Genomic DNA, 22,754 nt, shown 5'->3' on the forward strand with positions numbered 1-22,754 from the left:
GAAGGCAGAAATACGATTATATCTAGGAAACTGAGGATGTAAACAGCAATTTAAATATTCATAACCCAATTATAAGGGTACCGGGGAGGGGCTGGAAGGGATGTACACATACCGTTAGGTACTAATAGTTTTGATCAGGTTCTCAAAGGAGAAAACAAACCCACAAATAATTACTTTCGTCACTTAAAAACAATGTTTCTGTTACCATTCATGTTAAATTAGCTGAAACATTGTGGAAAAACCCACTTGGGGAGGTCTCCCCCACGAGCCCGACCCTTCTAAACTCGTACTTCACGTGATTACCAACAACCATGAAAACCTAGACAACAACCTAGACAAATTAAAAATTTCAATTACTCGCGGTCGTCGAAGCTTCGCGATCTATTCACTTCTTCTCTTGTTTCTCCGAGCATAGAGTCTGAGGACGGTCTTTGGTAAGTAGCGGCCGGTTTTGTGCGTTGCGTTGAATGCAGCATTTGCATAACGCTTAATTCTTATCAACATTTTGTGATGAAAACTCAGTTTTCGGCGTCTGCAGCAAATGTTAGTTTGTAAAAATGGCGTTGGTCTGTCAAATTCTGAGCGCAATTTGCATCTAGCAGTAACTCGGTCTCCAAATCTTTTTCGCTTTGCGGTGATAATAAGTTTTTTTCCTAACCTGCAAATGACACAGGCATTTCCGCCAGTTCACGATTTTACCTGCATTACTCTTGGGAAACTCGAAAGATTTCAGTAAGGCCCTTAGTAGCAAAGATAAAAGAACATAAGATGTTTGTGCTGGGGACAAATAACTCTAAGATTGCGCAACACGCTCTCCAGCTAGTTTGGCGATGGCATACACTTAAATTCCGCCATCATCGCCGACAAGGCTCATATCTATCATGAGAAATGTTTTCTCGAGGCCTGGTATTAGTGGTATTCCAACAGAAACAGCAATGCGGCAAACATGTCAACATTACTGATATATATATATATATATATATATATATATATATATACATTTATATACGTTCACTGATTGAGTAATCGCCTCTGGCGAGGCAGCTGTACATGCCGTTTGTTCCATTTTGCTAGCGAACCAGGCACAGAGTTGTGAGCCGTTAGATAGCCGTTATTCAGCTGGCTTTTTAGAACCGACGAAGGCCGCTGATTTTCGGTCGAAATCTCGAGTCATAGTTGTTATAAACTATGTCTTCAACGTCTACACAAGTCATTGTCAGACAATTTTAGATGTATGTTATCGATACGCCTGACTGTTTCTTTAAAATTTTCGTTTAAAGTAAATCTCGACACATGCCTCTGCATAGCGAAACAGAACGGTTTTAAAAAGGGTGACGTTCAAAAACGATCCATAATCTAATCAGATCATCAGGGCTATCACGAGGACACATGCATGACGGCCCTCATGTGATCAAATGGTTTTCAGTAATGCAAATCCATGTGGATAAACAAAACAGTTCTAAGAAGCTGATGGCTTCCGAGGTTCCGAAGGCGTCTGTCCATAAAGTGTGGAATTTTAATCCCGTCGATCTGAAGACTGAAATAAACTGCATCTTTAATGCCGTTATTGGTAGCCATCACACAGAATTTTAACAAATCGAGCACATATAGTTGAGTTGACTAACTTAACTTCTTAGAGTCTTGCAGTGGAAGTTAGTGATCAGGTTATTCAGGATTCAGGATTCAGTAAGCATTCGGTAGAAACTCCCAGTGATAAGATTTCATAGTAAATTGTATCTAAAGCAAATCGATTTCAGCTCCAGATAGCGAGAGGTTCATATATTAACTAACATTGCTTACGAGAATTTGTGAAGCATTCAGTGGGCATTTTTAATAACTAGACCAAAGTTCTTGCTGATCTGCATGTTCTTTAACATGAAAGAAACTTTTTAGTTCGAACGAAACTTTACTTAAGTATTTTACTTAGTTTACTTTAGTGATATACATGTTTCCCTTTGTGAACAAGGGTTTGTAAGAACCATTTGGCGCACAACTAGTTTTGGTCGCAATTTGCGATTTAGCATTTTGTTTGCGAATTAAAAAATCTCTGTTAAAACTCATTAACCTCAACAAGTAAAGCGTTTTAATCGCTATACTAAGTATGGAATAGATTGATTGTATATGCTTTATTGATTTTTTAGCAATATTTCGCATTTCTTCCCCGAGAGAGTTTCGTAATCAGCCAACATGAGAACTGCTTTTTACAGGTTGAAGTAGATTAATACATTCTGCCTTCTCAGTCAATCGAGGTTCTTGGTAACGCTTCACTGCCTCTTCCTGTTTTGACTGCTCAGAAAGAAAAGTCTGACTCGATTAATTAATAGACTTACTAAATTAATAGATATTCTTAACAGACTTAAAGGCCGTTCTGAAAACCACTTTATGTGAGATCGCTCCCTGTATAAGTATTATTATCATTATCATTATCATTATCATTATCACTTACAGAAATCAAGTACCGGTAAACAGAGTATTAAAGTATTAGCTAAACGTTTAGGAAAAGTCTTGCCATACATAATTCACGCAAACCAGAATGCTTTTGTTAAAGGTAGATCGATCTTTGATGCACTAAGGACAACTGATGATGTTGTCGATTATACGAAACGTAACTGCTTGCCAGGTATTTTGATAGCAATTGATTTTGAGAAAGCCTTCGACACATTGGATTTGAATTTTTTAATTAGAACTTTGCATAAATTCAACTTCGGCTCTTCCTTCATACACTGGATTCGAACACTTTATAAAGATGTATCTAGTGCAGTTATGAACAATGGATTCACCACCGGGCATTTTCCTTTAGAAAGAGGAATCAGACAGGGTGATCCGCTATCTCCGTATTTATTTATTATAGCTGTTGAGATTTTGCCATAAAGATAAGGGAGGACAATAATATCCAAGGCTTTAAAATCGGGCAGGAAGTGCTTAAACTGTCCTCATTTGCGGATGATATGACTTGCTTTCTCAAAGACAGTTCTTCGCACAGTGTCTTGGTTGAGACTCTTGCGTCATTTGGTGAATGTTCAGGCTTAAAAGTTAATCATGAGAAAACAGAAATATTTGCCCTTGGAAACAGTATCTTACAAGATGTAGATTTTCCGAAGCCCAATATTCGCGCAAACATTAAAATTCTCGGAGTGTACTTTGGCTATGATGTAAAACAGGACATGATCATGAAGAAATCAATTAATACGTGGAAATGGAGGGGCCTGTCCTTATTACGAAGGATTCAAATTGTGAAAACATTTGCAGTTCGTAAAATTATGTATAGAGCATCGGTTATACGTTATACCTCTTTCCAAAGAACTAATTAAAGAGGCAAACTCTATTTTCTATGGTTTCATCTGGAATGGAAAAGATAAAGTTAAGCGGTCATCTGTCTAAAGAAATTTTTACAAGACTGCCCAAGCTCGTGGAAAAGCATCCTTGGAAAAATTCTTTCACCAGTTGGGGGACGTTTCCTTTTATATTGTAATTTCGACACCGCTAAACGAAAAATCTTCTAACCACCTTACCACAAGGAATGTCTACACGCTTGGTCCGAACTAAACGGAAAAACACCTGGCTCTTCTTACGAGGCGATTAACGAAATAATTTGGAACAATAGGTATCTTTGCATTGACAAAATGTCTATATATAGAGATGATATGATTAAGTTAGGAATTCTTAAGATAGGCGACGTTGTCATGTGGGCAAAAATCTCTTCTCGTTTTAACCTATGCAGCGCTTCACTTCTATCTCCTGAACAAAATATATTTCTTTTTTTTCTTTCTCGCTCCTTACCTCGCCTTTGCTAAATCTTTACCGATCCGTCGCTGATTGAAGAGATTCCAACTGATCCCAAAATTAGACTGGGAAACGGGTACTAAGTTCCAATCCTCGACATCTCCTCTAAACAAAGTTATGAAATCTTTTTGGGAAAGAAACAAATCCACCTACTGCAAAAAGAAAACTAACAGATAAATACCCTGATATAAACGTGGAATGGAATAAGGTTTACTCTTTACCCTTCCTTTCAACTCTGGAATAGAAAACTAAGGAGTCTTAATACAAAATCTTGAATTGCATTGTCGTCACAAACGAAAAACTTTATCGACTTGGCTTAGTTGCCTCCCCTATTTGCACCTTTTGTCAGGAAACAGCAGAATCCATCGAGCATTTACTCTTTTCCCGCAAAATATCCTCTGAATTCTGAAAACATGTCTTATTCTGGCTTAAAGATAATGGTATTTATATTGAAACATTGAAGGAGTGGGACATAATTTTAGGGAAGTTCGACGTTAAATACAATTTTTCTTTAATAAACCATTTATTATTATTAGGGAAATATTATATTTACTCTAAAAAGTGCCAAAAGAGTCTACCCACGGTTCATGGTTTTATTGCTCGGATTAAATTGATCTGCAGAATTGAACTTCAAATTGCCAGGGGAAATAATAAGCTTTCACAACATTTTATTAAATGGAGAAAACTTGTTGAGGTACTGACCCAGGAAGAGGTGGTGGTGGAAAGGATTTTAAAAGTTACAAATAGGTAAATAAACAAGTATGCTTCTGTTTATGTTCATTTAGCAGCATCTAATATGTCCTGTCTAATTGTGTGTGCCATTTTTAAATAATACTCTCAACTTAATGTAGTGTGGTGTAAGTAGAGTATTGTAATTTAGTAGTTTCTTTGAAAGAATTAGTTTTTTTTCTGTAAGTAGTTTATTTTAGGTAATGTGCAGTGACTAGTTTGCTCTAAGTATTTCATGTATACATTAATTATTTTATTCTATGTAACGTACTGTATGTAGTTTATTGTAATTAACGTACTGTAGGTAAGTTTTTTTGTAAGTGTTGTATTGTAAGTAGTTTATTGTAATTATATATTGTAAGTGAGTTTTTTGGAAATAGAGAAAAAAAAAAGAAAGAAAAAAAAGTGCGGTAAACACATGCGATTGATTTGGTTAAAGTTTTGTCGAACGTCACGGCTAGGCTTAGTAAATTTAATTTATAACAACAGAATTTCGTCATTTGAAGTGATGTCATCAGAATGAAACATTGTTTTCAATACTTCAGACTTGACTGGAGCTTTATTGACTTCTAAACGGTTAATTATGCGCATGTGCGGGCCATTAATTACACACTGAAATTCGAGGAATTCGAGGAATTAGAGCGATTTCGGTCCATAATTATGTCAACTTATTGGGAATGAGAGCACATTCTAATGAAAGGAAGTAAGAAACTTTTCTTTCGAATATGTGTGATCTGGAGAGAAAGAAAGAAAAAAATTATCGCTAACTACAAAACGTATTAACAGGCGATATTTCTGCCATGAGATCATGTTCTACCCCCCCGAAACTTGATAAAAATGAATATCTTTGAACAGGTCTCCCCCACCCCCATGGTATACCCATCCTCCTCACCTTTCTGTGAAAGAAATTCAGATTGTCGGCGCATGAAAACGGGACTCGTAAGCTACAAAGCAGGATCGTTTCCTGATAGCATTAGTATTCCTGTGGACAGGGAAAGTGCTGGAATTTGTCATACTACTGTTTCCCCCAGTAGACGACCTTTGGTGAGTACGGAATCTATATACACGAAGAGTAAATGCTAACTGCACGACTTGTGTCACGCACAAAATACAAATGTATCTGCTATGTTGCTTGTTTACTTGATCAGTGCAAGGGCCTTGCAATTACATGACTGTGAATGCTTTGGTCTCTTGCATTTTTATGAGCGAAGTTTCACTTCTCAGTAAAGTTAAGTTTCTCTAGGCCTTTGCATACTCCTTGCGCAAAAGCAAAGACCAGAACTGTCGATGAAGCAAGAAGATCTGATCGAAAAATCGGAAGGTTTTCCAGGCATTCACATTGCACTCACTCTAGTTTTACAAACTTCTTTCGTCCCTCTTCATTGCTTTATAGCAAAGCTATGCTGAGAAGGACATTCAAGATCAACGTTCTTCAGCGTTCTTGGAATGATCGAGAAAAACATGCCTGACAGCAAATAGTCGTTGCTAAGGAGCTGAAGGAGGCGGATTTCATATGGGCCTCATCTGACCTTTTTAAGCGGACAGCACAACCTGCACTGAACTGAATCTATCTGAAACATAAATTCGATACAGTAAAATATCCGGCAGCCTGAACAGAATAAAGAACGTGAAGGCCTCTAAGATTTTGGTCAATTCGATTCTCAGGCTTCTGCCGCCAGGACTGAGCAGTCATGGAATTTCAGTTTATTTTGTAACTAGCTCAGGGCGCTGTATCTCGCGCTCCTGGCGCTTCATGCAAAAATCACATGCAGTTTCAGTATTAATCATTGAACATTGTCTAAGGGCACGATTGTCGTAGGGTTAAAAACATGCTCCAAAATATGAAAATCGCCTGCAAGTTGCAAGTTTGAACTACACGAGACAATTCTAATCACGACTGGAATTGTCCCAAACAAGTTGCGTGCGGGAAAATTGAACCGCTCTTAAGTAGTCACCTCTGCTAAGAGATACGCAGACATAACGCATTGAAGTAGTTTCTTGCGATGAAGCACTATTTAAAATGCCTTCTTTCGATATATTTTTTCGCTCGCTCTCGTCTCATGTATTTGCTAAATGGGATGAAATCTTGTTCAGTCGCTCTTGGAGGATCGTGACAACTAGGAAGTAAACAAATGAACGACATCGTGTCCAAAGAAAATGGATTTCAACAGGAGATTGATCAAAAGTGTTTTTGTGTGGGATTTCCCACACTTTTTCAGCGTCAGCGATACTTATTCCTTTATTTGTGTACGAGAGCAACGCGTTTGTCACGTGGTTTCTATTTGGCGTGTAGACTGGGTTCCACTGGCATGAGAGAGGACCCTGGGAACGATCGCGAGGTTGAGGGTTTTTGTGCGGCTGCCACTGATTACTCTTATCGGCTGTTGTTTTTTTTTTGGCGAATTTTGACTTGTTCTTGAGATTCGGAGGGAGTCTTAGGCCTTAGGTCTTAGTGTTTGAGACACTCGCTGCTGAATTTATTTTTGACGCGCCATGTATTATGAGGTGGGTAAACATTCGCTCTCTGTTTGTATATGTACGAAATTCTTGGTTGAATAAGGAACAATCATACAAAGGTCCAGTTCTCGGACAGAACTGTCTGCAATTACATATTTAAATTATGTCACATTGAAATTGCTTCGATCAGTTGAAAAGCCCAACAATTTCCGCGGAAAATAAAATTCTGCTAAGCAATGTCCCGCCGCGCAGTCTGCAATATGTCGGAAGAAAATAATAATAATAATAATAATCATCATCATCATCATCATCGAATATTTCCCCAGGATAACCCTTCAGTACAAAGAACTGTTATCAACGGAGTCCTGCTGACTAAGAATTAAAAACTAATAAATAAGAATAATTAAGATATATAAAATAAGATACATGTTAAGGCAAGTTAAAAACCGTTAAAAATACAATAGAAATTACAAGTAATTATCGTCCAAGGCTTTCCTAAATACTTGAATGATTTCATTGCTTTCAACTCCCGTCTATTGCGAAAATCAACATTTTTATATTAACAACCGAAGTTTTACGGACATATATAACATAATGACAAAGTCCAGTATTTTCCTCTGTATTTATGGTTGGCAAATAGAGGTCCCCACTATAAACCATGATTTGTTGATACGTTGCGTGACGGTGCAGTTTCCGGAGCCTCACAAGTTTAATAGGACTAAAATATTTGCATTTGCCTTCAAACTTCATGCTAAACATTTTCATATTTACTGGTCAAAAGCTAATTTCTAAAAGTATAATTTACAAACAGTTTTCTAAGCTGGAAGCACGAATATTAGCTCACATTTGCAATCGCGTGCTGATTTATCGTAAACAAACTCCGTTCAACCAGCGACCGATTCTAATATTTCCGCTGATGAATAAAAGTAGACAACATTTATATTGCCGTTCCTTGGTTCAGGCTTACTCTTATGGCTTTAGAGTACTTTTCCAAGCAATTTCGACTGAATACAGACTGAACTATTCATGGCGGTGCGCGCGGGGTGGGGGGGGGGGGGGGGAGTGTGTCTGCGTAGGAGCTGAGGCTAACTGAACTATTTGTCTCCACTGGAACTAATCAACAAACCCCTGGACAAATGTAGTCAAAACACAGTCAATGAAATAAAGCTGTTCCCACAGTAAACATCCCCAAGCCAACGGGATTCAAAAGTCGTGCTCGTGAACAGATTTAATAGTTGTCCCAGTTATGTAACAAAAGCATAATAGCAAGTTACCTCGTCCCTCGACAAAACAGAAGCTTCAATCAACCCCCCTTCCCACCAATAACTTTGGGCTATATGTCCGCTGCCTTTTTTTTTTGGGGGGGGGGGGGAGGTTTAGTATACATTATGAACCAACGGTTTACACGGGATTTTGCCAAGGTAACAAAAATGGGACACGGAGGAAAACTATTTTTCCTTTTCGGTTACGTATTAATGTCAAACGGAGAATCGTGATTTGCTCTTATACCTTGGACATCAAAACACCATTGCAACTCACCGCATTAAATGTCAAGGCGCTGCATGTGATCTTTTTGACGTATCCATGGATATTACCTCCGGAAATATTGGTCATACTCGCTAAGAGCGCAGTTTCCCCGTGGTAAAAGGGTCATCTACCACGGTAAAAAGAGCCCCGTGTAACCGAACCCTAAGAGAGCAAATTTCCTGGAAACTAAAGTCCAGACATGTTTCAATTCTCCTGTAACCGTTTTTTCGGCTGCAGCTTGAGGTCTTATCTTTACTCGACATTCATCACTACAAGATGACAAAATATAAAAATATTCACTGTAAAGCTACAATTTCTCTGATTTATCCATAGCGCATCAACTTGTATTTGACTGAGATCCCACACAAGTTCGCATTGCGGACCTATTTTTTTTACCTAGATGACGTTTCTGCTTATAATTAGCTGTCTAGAGATTCATGAAATCAGTAACGAATCCCCGGAGTATTTGGAACATAAATCACTTAAAAAATGAAGGTACGACTCCAAAATGGTAGAATTTGTGTTTCAGTTAATGCCCTTAAGCAAACCGAGAGATTTTAATTACAGCAGCATTGGTGTTTATGATTGATAATATACGTTTTAGCTAACCTGCGATCAGGCGTTCTTTTTAACAGCTAGGGGAAGGCGAACGGGCTGCAGACGACTCGTGAAGTAAATGTATCTGGCGTTCAGTTTTCCTCTTCCCCGATTCGCCAAAAAAAAAAAAAAGAAAAAAAACCAACGCCTGATCGCAGGGTTCGTGTTTAAAACACGCAACGGTGAAATGGCACTACAGTTAGCCTAAATAGCGATCAGGTTAGCCTAAATATCACTGACTCGGCAGTGGTTAGCTCTCAACAACTGCAAGGGTTACCCTTACAGACAACCGTATCCCACATTGACTCTTACCTGTAGTGCCATTTCGCATCATAGCGAAAACCGTACTGCGGACGAGACCCTCATCTTAGCTATTTTCCATTGACAGTTAACAGGTCCATCTCGGCGTGAAATGCGGGTTTTCACTTTCCTGTTGCTTCTTGGGGTTCCGAGTGGATGGGCCAGTGAGGTTTGTGACAAAGATAAAGGCCCGACAGGTCTCATCGAATGCTTAAAAATCGAGGGCTACCAGGGAGAGTATCAGTGGGCAACCTGCCTGACATCAGACCATATCCTAGAAAAAAGTGACCGCGATCACATCTGTGCAGACCGCACTCGACACTATTGCTGGTACCCTTGCATGTTCGAGCTGCATCGCCAAAGTTCTGGCTCAGTGTCAGACGATTGCACCTGTACTATATACCCGCAGGCCCCTTCCAGTATCATCCCGCCTCAAGAGTGCTACAGCCCTGCTGGAGATTCCTGTTATTGGTATCGTAATTGCTTTGAAAAGAGAATTCTTTGCAAACCCTCAGGCAATGCTTACGTCATAAGATATGCCGAGAGGTTCTGCAGAGTGTTCGAAGAACAAAAAGCCAAAATAAGTCCAGACGCGCAGAAGTGGATGGAAGCTGTCCGTAAATGTCAGCAGGTTGCTATGGTACCATTGCTGAGGGACTCAGAAGATCAAACTTGTAACGAAATAAGAGAGCAAGCTCTTGCTTCTTACACCCAGTGCTACTTGAATCCAGGTGAAGGAGCGAAGTCGATTTGTGACGTCTTTTGTTGGGACCACTTCAAGATATTTTGGGCAATCAAGGCATCGTTCGTCAAGCTAGATACAGCTTGGGAGTCTCTAAAGGGATTGTGGAACATAGGAACCCAATGTACTTCGCCAAGCAACCAAGAGGAGTGTTTCGAACGAAACTTAAAGAATGTGATCAAACTTTTGAAGCTAAATGTAGAAAATCTTATGCGACGAAAGAGGCGTTCGCCAGATTCCCTTACAAATGTTGATATTTTAAGTCGGTTCGCTGATGGAGTTGGTTCGGCCATTGCAAGTGAATTGAAATGGAACACGGATGTGATGGACTGGCTCGCCTACACTTCAAATTGGGTTAGTCTTAGTAATGTGGACATCGTCATAGCCATGGCAGACATAAAAGCCCTGGGTATCGTCACTGCTCCCACCGAATCAGTTAGCTTCGAACAGACTGTTAACGACTTTGCTTCAGCCGTAAAAAAGGGTACTCTTCGACTGCAGGTGGATGGATACAATGTTTGGATCAAGTCTTTGGCTGTGTGCTCCGATAAATCATGTGTCAAAACCCGGACACTTGCAGTTTCAAATAAGCCTCCTTGGAATGGTGCCACTCGAATTTCTCACGGTAACGGTGGCTTGTTTGCAGTCATTGCCATGGTGATCATGTTGATAGACAAACTGTTATTGTAACGTGAAGATCGATCATGTTTATGATGATCGCCTTTTTGGATAAGCTGGTGTCTTTTACTTATAGCAGGTGTACTTTACTAACCATCTAAATAGTGTAGACAACAATATGAAAGTTCAACGTTCTCTTTTTTTGTTTATTCATATAATTACTCAAGAGGGTCGAAGAGTGCTTAGACTCCCACGTGACAGAAGGGATACTTGTGATTTATTTTTGGACTGTAAATTGTAGTATCAATTAGGGATTTTAGAATGGATAGAACCCTCAATATGCTCAGTATCAAGTACTGCCTTTATGGTAACACGTGAAGAAACAAAACAATCAAGTTTACTGTATCGTTGCTTTGGATCAATTAGTCATGAATTCTTAATGGAACATTCAATGGTAATATTTTATTGTAATTAAAGCTGCTTTAGCTATTATCTCTCAGCATTTTTTAATTTTATAGTGTTTTTTTGGGGGGATGCAATAAAGCCTGTGCCCCGGAAAGATTGGTTTTATTTAGGGGATTCAAAATTTTTGAGGGGAGCTCTACTCATCTAACATGGGACAGTGAAAATGCACGACCGGATTCGTAAGTGTTTTTAAGAAAGCTGCGCAGTGAAAAACGAATCAGATTTTTCCAATTATGAGTGAAGAAAATTAACTGTTTACAACGATATCAGTCCACCTTCTGGGAACCACACTTTAATGTGTACTCGTAGCTCGTGTAGTTTGATCGTCGTGGTGAGGATAGAATCACATTTCACATTGTAAATACTTTTTATTAAACGGAACCAGAAGCCCAGGTAATATGCCTCTGATTGAACTGATTTAAATTTCAATGCTACATTTAATTACTGTGAATATCCGGTGTCTTGCCTTTGTGAGGGAGAGGGTGGAGGACAACTGTCCTTGGAACACTCGCGCGTCTTTCTTATTGCTGTTGTTATTTTTTACAGATTATTACAATTGTCCTTTCCCCGACGCTAGAAAACCCTAGTCAAGTCTCTCGTTAAGAGAGTTGAACGGTTGAACGGTTGAACGGTAGAATTCGCAGAAGTGGCCTTAACAGAAGTTATAGCCACTACAGTAACAGGTGTCGGGATTCTGTTCGTTTTGTCAGTTTTAGTACAGGCCGTTGAGTGTTTCCGTGTGGTTATTGTTTATAACAGCAATATGCCATTGTCAAGTTTCAAAATGCGAAGGTCTGATTTCGTGATTTAAATAACTATAGTCGAACCTCTAGTAACGGCCACCTCTCTACAATGGCCAACTCTCTGCAACGACCACCTCTCTGCAATGGCCACCTCTCCACAATGGCCAACTTTTTTTGGCACCGGTGGAGTGTTACGTGATACATTATTAACCTCTCTACAACGGTCACCTCTTCACTACGGCAACGGCCTCTTAAACGGGTCCCAACTGCCCAAATAACCTCTCGACAACGGCCAGTTAATCAATTTCTGACGAACGTTGAATTCAACACCACACTTTTTATTGGAAAAGGTCATCAAACTAGTCAGATCCATACTACGCGTCGTTGGTCTCTGTTTCTGTTTAGTTTGTGTTTTATTGATGTAATTGATGGTGTTACGTATTTATAGGCTAAAGTAAGCATTTTTAGAAAATTTAAATCTTGTACCCCCGAAAAGAACAGGTGTCATATTACACCCCTATCTCCCCATAACGGCCACCTCTCTACAACGGCCACTTTCCTCTGTCACCAAGGTGGTCTTTGCAGAGAAGTTCGACTGTATGTTATGTATGCGCATAAATCAGTAAGTTGATATTAGAAAACAATAAAGTGACAAGTAGTCCATGTATGTAGCGAGACCATGAAGACCTAGGAAGCGTGACCGTTCCGCAAACCGAAATCACATGCACAAGAGGTCGAAATGCCCCTTATTCATTTCCTGATTTAAAGGTCTCAACAGATTTTGATGAATTGTAAACCGGAGAGTCAAATTCGTTATATAGTGTTTGAAGGTTTTGCAATAGTCCAAATATTTCATAAAGAATCACGTTACGAAATATTTGTTTAACGTTTGTAATACTTAAAAATCGTATAAACTGACCTTTTACACTTAACAAAATGGTACCCTAGAGGTTTTTCTTTAAATGTCTTGCATTTCTTTTCCCTGTATCAGCTTCTTCCGTCATTGATTGTAGATAACAGGCGCTGATTCCGCCCGCACTTTGAGAGCAAAGGATTGTAAAATGTCTTATACACCAATATACTGCTTGCGTAGTATACCCCCTCTCAGAACCCCGGTGCAAGCATTAATTACATGCTTCAATTACAATGTTTATTTTAAAAGTTTTAACTAGACCTTGTGTAATGTACTTGACTTGCCTGCTGAAGTAAGGAAGGGGGTGAATAGGTTTTCGGATCGACGGATTTGGCCTTAAAAAGCGCACGGATTGTGGATTTTTTCGGTTAATCTAGCGGATTCGCGGATTTTGAAAACACAGTAGATCGTGGATCAGCGATGAATTTTGGCGCGGATTCCGGATTGTGCCTGTCTTGATGTTCGAATCTTGGGTCCTAAACGAAATTTGGATCATAGATCTTTCTTCAGCCTTGGTCGGTATGTTAATGAGTGCATCCAAATTATTCCTTTTTTCGAACCAAGCTCATTTAAACTCAGGTGTGAGACTGTTATTGGAATTGTACTGTGTTATAGTCATCAAGCGTCTTGCCTTCTTCACTATTTGTGCGAAATTAACACGGCATTCACATTTACCAGTTTACCATTGAACGTTTACACTTCTGTTTCCGGATGTGGCTCAGTGTGGTTTCGGATTTGAACAAAAAATATTGGCGGATCGACGGATTTGGCGAAAAAAAGGCACGGATCGGCAGATTTGCATACCCCTATTCACCCCCCTCAGTAAGGTAGAAGACTGCGCCCAGGGGAGGGAGAAAGTGGCCCCGAGCTGGGCGACGCCTTAGTTCTGAAAACTATCGCCCAGTTCCCGCCCGAAAGGGGTCATATATTATCGTGTCTCACGTAATTGTCAGCCGCTTAAAAAGGGCTTGGGCAATTATGACAGGAATGAAAATTTCATTAGTTAAGCGAGGCAAAAAATGTTTCTTCCGAAAACCATACACAATCACAGACTAGATGACACATAATATAGCCAAATTTCGGGCCAAAATGAATTAAAACCCGTGTTCTTAGTTGCCGATATTCCTCACTGTGAGGCAGTGTTGTCAGCCGGTACTGCTCGCTGTTAATACGTTGTGATCTGTATTTTGCCTGTCAATCAGTCGTACATGTAGCATATTACTCAGTCGAATTACAGTTGTGTTGTCGAATTACAGTTGTGTCACTGCGGTTATCATTCTAATATACAGAGCGATATATTGGGTAAGTTGGTATTCAAACTTAAATTTCAAAGCTCTATTCTGCATCTGAAACTGTGAAGGCGCCCTATAAAGGTTGGGTATTAATAGCGCACATCCCTGAAAGTGTTGGAGGGTAAATACGTAGGCACTACTTGTTGCATGCTTCAGCCTGTCTCCTGCCTGTCTCGAGACCTTTCCACCTTAAAAGCATTTATCAAACTAAAGGGTTTTTCCAAACGATTGCTAAGCGTAAAAGCCAACGATTTAGGTAATGATATCCCCTTAATTAAGTAAACCGTTGCAAGGCTAGGGGCAGTTTTGTCTTTTTCGACACGACACTGGTCATTCGACATCTGCTCTTCAGTAACGCTGCCCTCACATACGAAGCCATCACGCAAACCAACGCGGTCATCGCAGAGCCGTGTGTAAAAAAGTCCAAAGCGTTTACATCATTTTTCTTTGCATCTGTAAAAAAAATTGTGAAAACAGTCGAGTCGTTAATACTTTTGGACATTTTACTGAGTGCTGACATTTATTTTCAAACATGAAATTGTATTTTTCTTTTGCTCTTGTCAAAACATGGAATTTGAAGGAGTCGAAAATGAAATGGATAACTATGTTCATCCACGGCCAAGCGTGAAATAGCGTTCGACAGATCGGGCGAGCACGAAAAAAAATGTCTTTGCTTACGTCGCGGTGTTTTTTGATTACCCTCTCAGCATAAATTTATGCTGCTGTTCTCTGTCTTTTTTTTTTTTTTTTTTTTTTTTTTTTTTCCATTGATTTTTCCATTACGTGATACTTGTTTGGGAATTTGAAGTCTGTTTTAATTTGTTAATATTTAAGAATGGGTTCATGCTTAGCGTGCGTATATCGAGCTATGGATGCACGCGGGAAGTTTGGACAGCACGAAAAAAGCGTAAGAGTCGCACGAGGCGAGAGCCGAGTGCGACTCTAGCTTCTTGAGAGCTCTCCAAACTTCTCAAGTGCATCCATAACTCGATATACGCACAGCTAAAAGCATGAACCAATTCTTTTATAACATGGCAACAACAAATTGGGCGCTAAAACATGTTTTATTTGTGATTGACTATAAAGTTCTCACAATGCACGGTGAAGAAAAACAAAGCTCATTAGGATCCTAACACGCCACAATCAGTTGAGCAACGGTTGAGCGAAAACGCTTAACCTGGTTTCCAAAATTGTCAATGAAAAATTCGCTTCTTCGAATTAATTATAATGAAAATGTAGGCAGACAAAGTCAAAAATACTCGATGAAAATGTAGACAAACAAAGTCAAAATACTCCGTTTAAGTAAACATCTTAGCCTGGCAAAAATCAAAGGCTCGAAGTAGAGTTTGGATTGTTGAGCATAATCTTTACATTGCCGAACGTTAAACGAAAGGAACTTGCACTAAACTCGACGGAAGTTTTGCAGCTAAATTGAAACTGCACACGTCATCTTATATACGCACGACCGTGCGTTTATAGAGATTTTGTTCATGATGACTCAATAGGAATTAGATAGGACTAGCGCGCGCGCTATGTTATAACAATGTTTATTTTACACAGATTAAGATGAGGTCATTAATTGTCCTTTTGTTCCTTGCACAAAAGCGAATGGGCTTCTCAGTGTGGCAAAGATTCGGGTCCATCAGGAGTTGCCGAATACGTTCAACTAGCGAATTACAACCGCTATCAGTGGTCAACTTGCCTCACTAATACCTATATCCAACAAAAAAGTGGACAAAGGGACATTTGTGAAGACCCCACTGCAACTTATTGCCTGTACCAGTGCATGCTTGAGGTGCATAACAAAACTTCCGGTCCAGTGTCAAAGGACTGTTCCTGTGAACGTGCCAATTCAACATCCAGCCCATACAACCTCTCACCGAACACATCTTTACCTTCGGAATGCTAGAGCCCATCTGACCGTTATTGTAACTGGTGTCGCAGCTGCTTGAAGAGAAAGTATCCTTGTGAAGCTACTAGCAATGCATACGCCATACGATACGCTGAGAAGTTTTGCAAGTTGTATGACAAGCGATACACATTATTCAGTGTAGATGGGCAGAAGTGGGTGGACGGTGTTCGTAAATGCCTTCAGGTCGTTCTTGTGCCATTGCTGCATCCATGGATAGAGCCAACGTGCCAAGAGATACGAAAAACGGCCTTTACTTCTCACACGCCATGCTACTTGCATCTGGGCAAAGGTGTGCCATTAGGATGTTTAATGGACTATGGCTGCCATACTAGCTACGAAACTACAACGACAATGGTAACCTGGCCTGCGTTGGCCCAGCATGCAATGGGCCTAGAGCCCAGTCCTAACATACGATACTACATTCCCCCCTTGCTCACAGATAGTTCTATGGGGTGACACCTAGAAAAATAAACAACAACTCATCACGAAAGAAGTCAGTGTCTAAAGTCCATTCTAGATCGGGAACAGTTACCTAACTTCAGCATTATAGCTCAGAGTCTGGGTACTTTTCCTTTAAATATGTGTCAGTGTCTTTTCGATGCCTCTCACTTCTCCTTGGTCCCTGATCCCGGGCAAGTGGTGATGTCAACCAGGCCGGTAAGGCAGCATCGGCGGGGATGGACTCATTGGCGCCCGTCCCAATCAAGCTTCCATCAGTCTGCTCCAAACCAGGGGGCCCATCTTCTCCGGTGCTTGGTGGTGACTCATTGACAGGCTCTGCTGGCCATTCTGCACTGGACCACCTGAGGGCTTCTTCGATCGATCCGAAGGAAACGTTCTTAAAGTGAGCTGAGGTCCTTGTGATGTAGCTGCCATCTGGCCTTTTGGCTACCATCCTGGCGCCTTTCCTGTATTGCACCCGCAATGGTTCTGCCTCATAGGCAGGTGTGGCCTTGTTGATTGCCTCCTTTCGGACTAGTGCAGAGTCTCCCATCTGTATGTCAGAGGGTTTGACATACCTTTTGTTGTCTGCCTACCCTTTCATTTGCATTTTCTTCTCAAGATCCCTCTGGAACAGTTCTTCAAAGTTATCCTCATGAGGAATTACTCCGCTGGGAAGCCTGGTGCGGAACTTGCGACCGGGATACATCAGATGTTGCCGGAGCAATTTTAGTGGTGCAATGAGGAGTCGCTCTGTAGGCACGATGGAATCTGTATACCTCCTGCTTGAAATTCGATCTCGCCAACTTGCTGATTTGGTACAGCTTCTTCAGTACTCTCGTGAACTGCTCAACCTCTGCATTGGCTTGCGGATTCAGTGGCGTTTTTCGCTCATGACGAAAGCTCAAGTACGTGCTGAAGTCACTGAAGTCCTGGCTATTGAACGGAGGTCCATTGTCACTGCTTATCGACACTGGTATGCCCAACGAGGCAAAGGTTTTATCCATCTTTGGTATCACCGCCCTGGCGCTGGTGGTGGTGACAAATTCTACTTCCGACCATCTAGACTGCTTGCAAACCGTAACCAGCAGATACTCTCCCGTATGGATGGGGCCCCAGAAGTCTACAGCAACATCTTTGCAAGGCTCACTGGGCATGGGTGACATGCGTAACGGTTCTCGTTCTGGTGACACGTTCACCACTTGGCACGGGTGGCAGTGCTGGATGTGCGCCTTCACCATTTTGTCTAGCCCTAGCAACCACACCCTGGCACGCAGGTACTCCTTGGTCTTGGTGATACCTTGATGGCCTTCGTGCGCGAACTTGACTACCTTATTCCGCAGAGTCCTGAGAACTACAATTCTTGGACCTCGGACTACCAGCCCTCCTACAACAGCCAACTCGGTGAAAATGGAGTCGTACTGCGGCCCGAGCGCTCTCTTCTCTTGCGCCGTGAAGTATCCTCTAGCTATGGCTTCCTTCAAGTCCGACAGTTCAGTGTCTGAGTGCGTTTCTTCAAGCAGCTCCTGCTCTTTTGTGTAGCCAGTGGCTCTGGATGCCGTGAATGGTAGTCTGCTTCATTGTTCTCTGCTCCCTCCTTCTTTCCGGGTACGTAATTGAGGCAATAGTTGAAGCCTTGTAGGCGGACGCATATCCTCTCTAAGTGGTGCAGTTGTCCTGTAGTCTGAAAGCAGCGGTACCAGTGGTTTGTGGTCGGTGTCAACCTCAAATGTGCCTCCCATGCCATAAAGGTATGTCTGATTTGCAAAGATACCCCATTCCACCACAGCTTTGGCTTCCTTCTCTAGCTGTGAGTATCTGCTCTCAGTGTCAGTGAATGCTCTTGATCGATAAGTGACAGGTCGCCATCGCTTGGCCTCAGGGTCATAGTGCTTCATGGTGGCTGCCATTCCACCTGGTCCTGCATCGGTCTTCAGCCTTGTCTTCCGTCGTGGATCAAAGTATGCCATCACTGTGTCGTCCGTCAGCATTTCCCGGACCCGTTCAAATGACCTTTGGCACTCTGGTGTCCACTGGAACTTAGCATTCACCTTGAGTAGCTCTCTCAGCGGTGCAGTGGCCTGTGCAAATCCCTCCATGAAGTCTGCGTTTGCTCCAGCGAAGAATAGAAAGGAGCTTACCTCTGCCGCTGACTGTGGGGGACCTGCTGCCTTCAGGGCTGCTACTTTATCTGGGTCTGGTGATATTCCTTCGCTTGAGAACACCTTTCCAAAGAACGTCACAGCTCGGAGGTCAAGCCTGCTCTTCTCCAGGCTAAGTGTGAGCCCGTGCTCGCGCCACAGCTTGAATATGTGCCTGAGTGCTTCGTCATGCTCCTCGGACGAAGACTAGTATGTCATCATAGATGCTGACAGCATTTGGTTCTTGGGCTATGATCTTGCGAACCTCCTCGTTAAAGATCTCTGCCGCGCTGTTGACCCCGAAATGCAGCCTTTTGAAATGTTTCAGCCCTCTATGCGTGTAAAATGTGGTAAGCTTCCTGCTTTCCTCGGCCAGCTCCAGCTGCATGTATCCATCGTTCATGTCTAAGTGAGAGAAATACTTGGCCCCAGCTTTCCATCGCGCAGAATGCCGCGACACATCCGGGACTTAAATGTAGAGTGCGCGCGAAATTTAATTTTTAATTAGGCTGCCGATGGTTAAACAATAAAGAAAATGACCAGAAAATGGTCGACTACGCATACTTATTTAGAGTCTACGTGCTTCATACTTGTGTTTCGTAGTGGTTATCATAGCGCTTTTGTAGATGAGACATTGATGGAATAAAGGAGACATTTTTTGAAATGTTACGAAAAGTGGATTTAGTCGTTTTCTTTTCCTGAATTTGGTCCATTTGAGGGAAAATATTATATGAGGAAATATGTGGAGGAAGAATTTTACTCCTTCAAAGTGCCCCTCTTAACGTTTATCATACGGCTTTGAATGTATGTTGTTAAAGGAAGCTTTATGCCAAGTTTTAACGGAAAATAATGTTTCGAAGTGGTCGTTCTGTCCAACTTTCGAACACTCCTAACGATCTTTCAGCCTTCGTTCGCCTCGGAGACTAGAAGAACAATAGAGCGAAACTCTTTTGAATTCCCTGGTAGAATATTAATATATGCCAAGCTCCGCCTCCACAAACAATAGGACACACGCCGACGCTATAAGGCATTGAAATTGAGAGGTGATAAAATGTATCAACTAACCATCGTATTTAAAGTAACGCTTTGCGCAAGTTGCAATAAACGAATTTTCAGCATGTCATCTGTTCAGCATGTCATCTGGTCCTCATCTACGATGATAAACGTCATCAAATAGTGATGCGTAAAAGCCGAGCTGGTGTCTTGCACGCTTTGACATGTTACTCCAAAGAGGATTCTAACAACTGAATACTCGAAACTGGGCCTTTTAAATGTTTTGATCAATTAAAACGGATCCAATTTTGAATAATTATCTCACACAAACAATGGACAACAATGCTCGCTTAGGCGTAAGACACGCTGCGTGCCTTTGGTTTTTTGTTCGGCTCCGAAATTTCAAACAGAAATGTCATTTATTTTCCCCTTCATCTTTCGAATAGAAAAAGACCTGTGTTGTCTTTTAAGTCCTCGATCAACGACAGAATACGTAAACCGATCGAGTAAAAGACTACGTCTGATGAACTGCTCTGACCGGTCGAGTAAAAGAGGACAACGATAAAGTAGAAGAAAGTTTTTGCGCACCGTTCTTTCCATTTGGCAACGCTTTGGAAGAAAATTTTTTTGTGGGAGAGCTTTTGGCTCGCGCGCTCAAACCATTTCGAGTGTGACATGTCAACAAAAAAAGTGAGAATGTCGCTGCACACGACTTTGTTGACAAAAGTCTTTGTAAAGAGCGCAGGCCGCCTTTAAATTAGAGCGCTTTTGTTAACTTATTACACTTTGGGATTTACTTCACACATCAGACCGTTTGATTGACAGCCGCCGATTCATTGACAAGAGCAGTCGGAATTCCGACAGCTAATCTTTGTAATTATTATTCCACGCATTGAAAAACTGAGCACTGCAAGTATATGTCGCGAAAGACAGCATTCTGGACGATGCTTAAGGTGGGGATGGCATGTCTGGTTCTCTTTATGTACTTGTTGGTGTCTTTCATGTCCAAGCTAGCCCTGATGTTTTCTCCGTCTTTCTTTGGAGTGAGAAAAACATTGCTGCACCATTCTGTTGGTTCGTCTCCAACATCTTCTATGATATCCATTTGCTCCCACTTGTCCAGAGCATCAAATTGTCTTTGAGTGGCAAAGATATTCTTCTCTGTTTCTGCACGGCGCCTTTTGCGTCTGGGTCCACGTGCAATTTCACCTTGACCCCTCTCAACTTTCCTAAACCCGGGAACACATCCTTGTACTCTTCGACTAGGTCAACGGTCACTTGCTCATTCCTCATTCCCGCACTTCAAGCAAGGTGGTCTGGCCTGTGCCTGCGAATGGTCAGCGGTACGACTCGGCCCTTTATTTCTCATGCTGAACCGTCGTGGTGTATAAACTCGTTTTAACTCTGGATCGCCCTTATCTTGGTTTTTTTCTTCCTCTGCGCTTTTCATCATTTGACTGCCTTCACTTGCTATCTCAAAAGCCTTAACTGTTTCTCTTACCGATTTCAAGTGTCCATTTTTCCGAATGATTTCATTCCGAAGCTCGGCGTTGCTGGTTTTGACCACAGTCATCATGATGATTGCATTGTCCAGTGTGATGGGGAAATCGCAATGAAGCGCTTGCTCTCTGCATTTCGTCTCGAAGTCAGCGAGGTACATGTCGGGTGACCATTTCGTGTTGAACCACTTGTACAACTCCAAAGTGTTGTTGCGATTCGCCTTGAAGTGTTGGTCCAGCATTTCGATGTGCGATTTGTAATCTGTGGGCTGTTTGGGCAGTGTTTGGAGTAGCTTCTGGAGCTCTTCCCCTCCTACTAATAACAGTAAGTCTAGCTTGTCGGTATCATTGACTGCCCTCCATCGAGTGGCTCGTTCGAAGCGGTCTTTCCATAACTTCCATGTTTTCTCGCGTTGCCCTGGTTCGCCACTCAAACTAAAGGCGCCCACGCTTGCTCGTACGCTGGCAAGAACTCCTGACTTTCCTTTCTGACTAGTGTCGGCTTCGTCTGGCATTGTTGGTTGTTCCTCGTCGCCAATTTAATGGACTATGGCCGCCATACTAGCTACGAAACTAAAACGACAACGGTAACCGGGCCTGCGTTGGCCCAGCATAGCATGCAATGGGCCTAGAGCCCAGTCCTAACATACGATACTACAGTATGTGATCTCGGTTGCTGGGAATACTTCAAGATCTTCTGGACCATCAAGGGATCTTTTACTGAGTTAGACACAGCTTGGGAGTCTATCAAAGGAATGTGGAGTATAGGAACCAAATGTGGCTTACACAGTTAGATTCGCAAATACCTTATGGGAAGAAGTGCAAGCCCAATGAAAGTGGCAAAACTAGAAATCCAAACATTTTCACAACCCAAGAGGCGTTCCAGTGATTCCCTTTCAGAAGCTGATGCCAGGAGTAGGTTCGCAGATGGAAGTTGGCTCAGCCATAGCAAGTACCTTGAAGTGGGACGCGGATGTTATGGACTGGATTGCCCATCCGGCCGATGGTGCAAACTCTGGTGATCCAGACACCTTAAACATCATAATTGTCTTGGCAGATAAAAAAATCGTTGGGTATTGTAAATACATCAACTCCGTCTGCTAACTTGGACCAGACCATGCTAGAGTTTGCTTCCGCTATAGAAGAAGGGCGACTCTTCATGCAGGTTCATGACTCCAATGTTTGGGTCAAGTCCTTGGCAACCTGTTCTGACAAATCTTGTGACAAGCCACAAACAATGGGTGTTTCGGTCAGGTCTCCAAACTGGAATGGTGCTGTTGGGATTTTCCTCATTCAGATTGCACTATGTGCAGTTATTGCTCCTCTTCTCCTATTGACGGACAACACTGTCTTTTTAAAATAGATGTATTATCGTATTTATTTTGCTTATGAACAAAAGTAAAATTATATCAAGGGCTGCTAGAATGGTGTTCTTGTGATTTTTAAAGTAATCTCGGAATGATCAAATCAACCGCACCTTGATCAAGTTGACGGAAAAACGAACAGATTCTTCTATAAAAATTCCGTTTCATGCTTACATTTTAGATTCATTTTCCTTGCTGGCATTTCTGATTGCTTGTAAGTCTGGCGCGGCGAAGATTG

The 22,754-nt window shown here is 41.6% G+C and overlaps 1 protein-coding gene and 1 pseudogene across 2 annotated transcripts; both read left to right on the top strand.

Moving 5' to 3' along the window:
• Window positions 1-289: 289 nt before the first annotated feature.
• Window positions 290-11,615, top strand: LOC110052465 (uncharacterized). Of its 2 annotated transcripts, none has more exons than XM_020758594.2 (2): window positions 290-434; window positions 9,482-11,615. In XM_020758594.2, exon 2 carries the CDS (start codon window positions 9,506-9,508, stop codon window positions 10,823-10,825), a length of 1,320 nt encoding a protein of 439 aa, XP_020614253.2. In that variant the 5' UTR covers window positions 290-434; window positions 9,482-9,505; the 3' UTR covers window positions 10,826-11,615. The 2 variants fall into 2 exon arrangements, with proteins under 2 accessions (XP_020614253.2, XP_089141128.1); XM_089285002.1 differs by lacking the exon at window positions 290-434 and adding an exon at window positions 2,222-5,556.
• Window positions 11,616-15,038: 3,423 nt separating this feature from the next.
• On the top strand, window positions 15,039-22,570 carry LOC149117725 (uncharacterized; annotated as a pseudogene).
• Window positions 22,571-22,754: the final 184 nt, after the last annotated feature.

This window comes from Orbicella faveolata, unplaced genomic scaffold, assembly GCF_042242905.1.
Source record: "Orbicella faveolata isolate gen_17 unplaced genomic scaffold, um_ofav_v1 contig_1, whole genome shotgun sequence".
Classification (NCBI taxonomy): Eukaryota; Metazoa; Cnidaria; class Anthozoa; order Scleractinia; family Merulinidae; genus Orbicella; species Orbicella faveolata.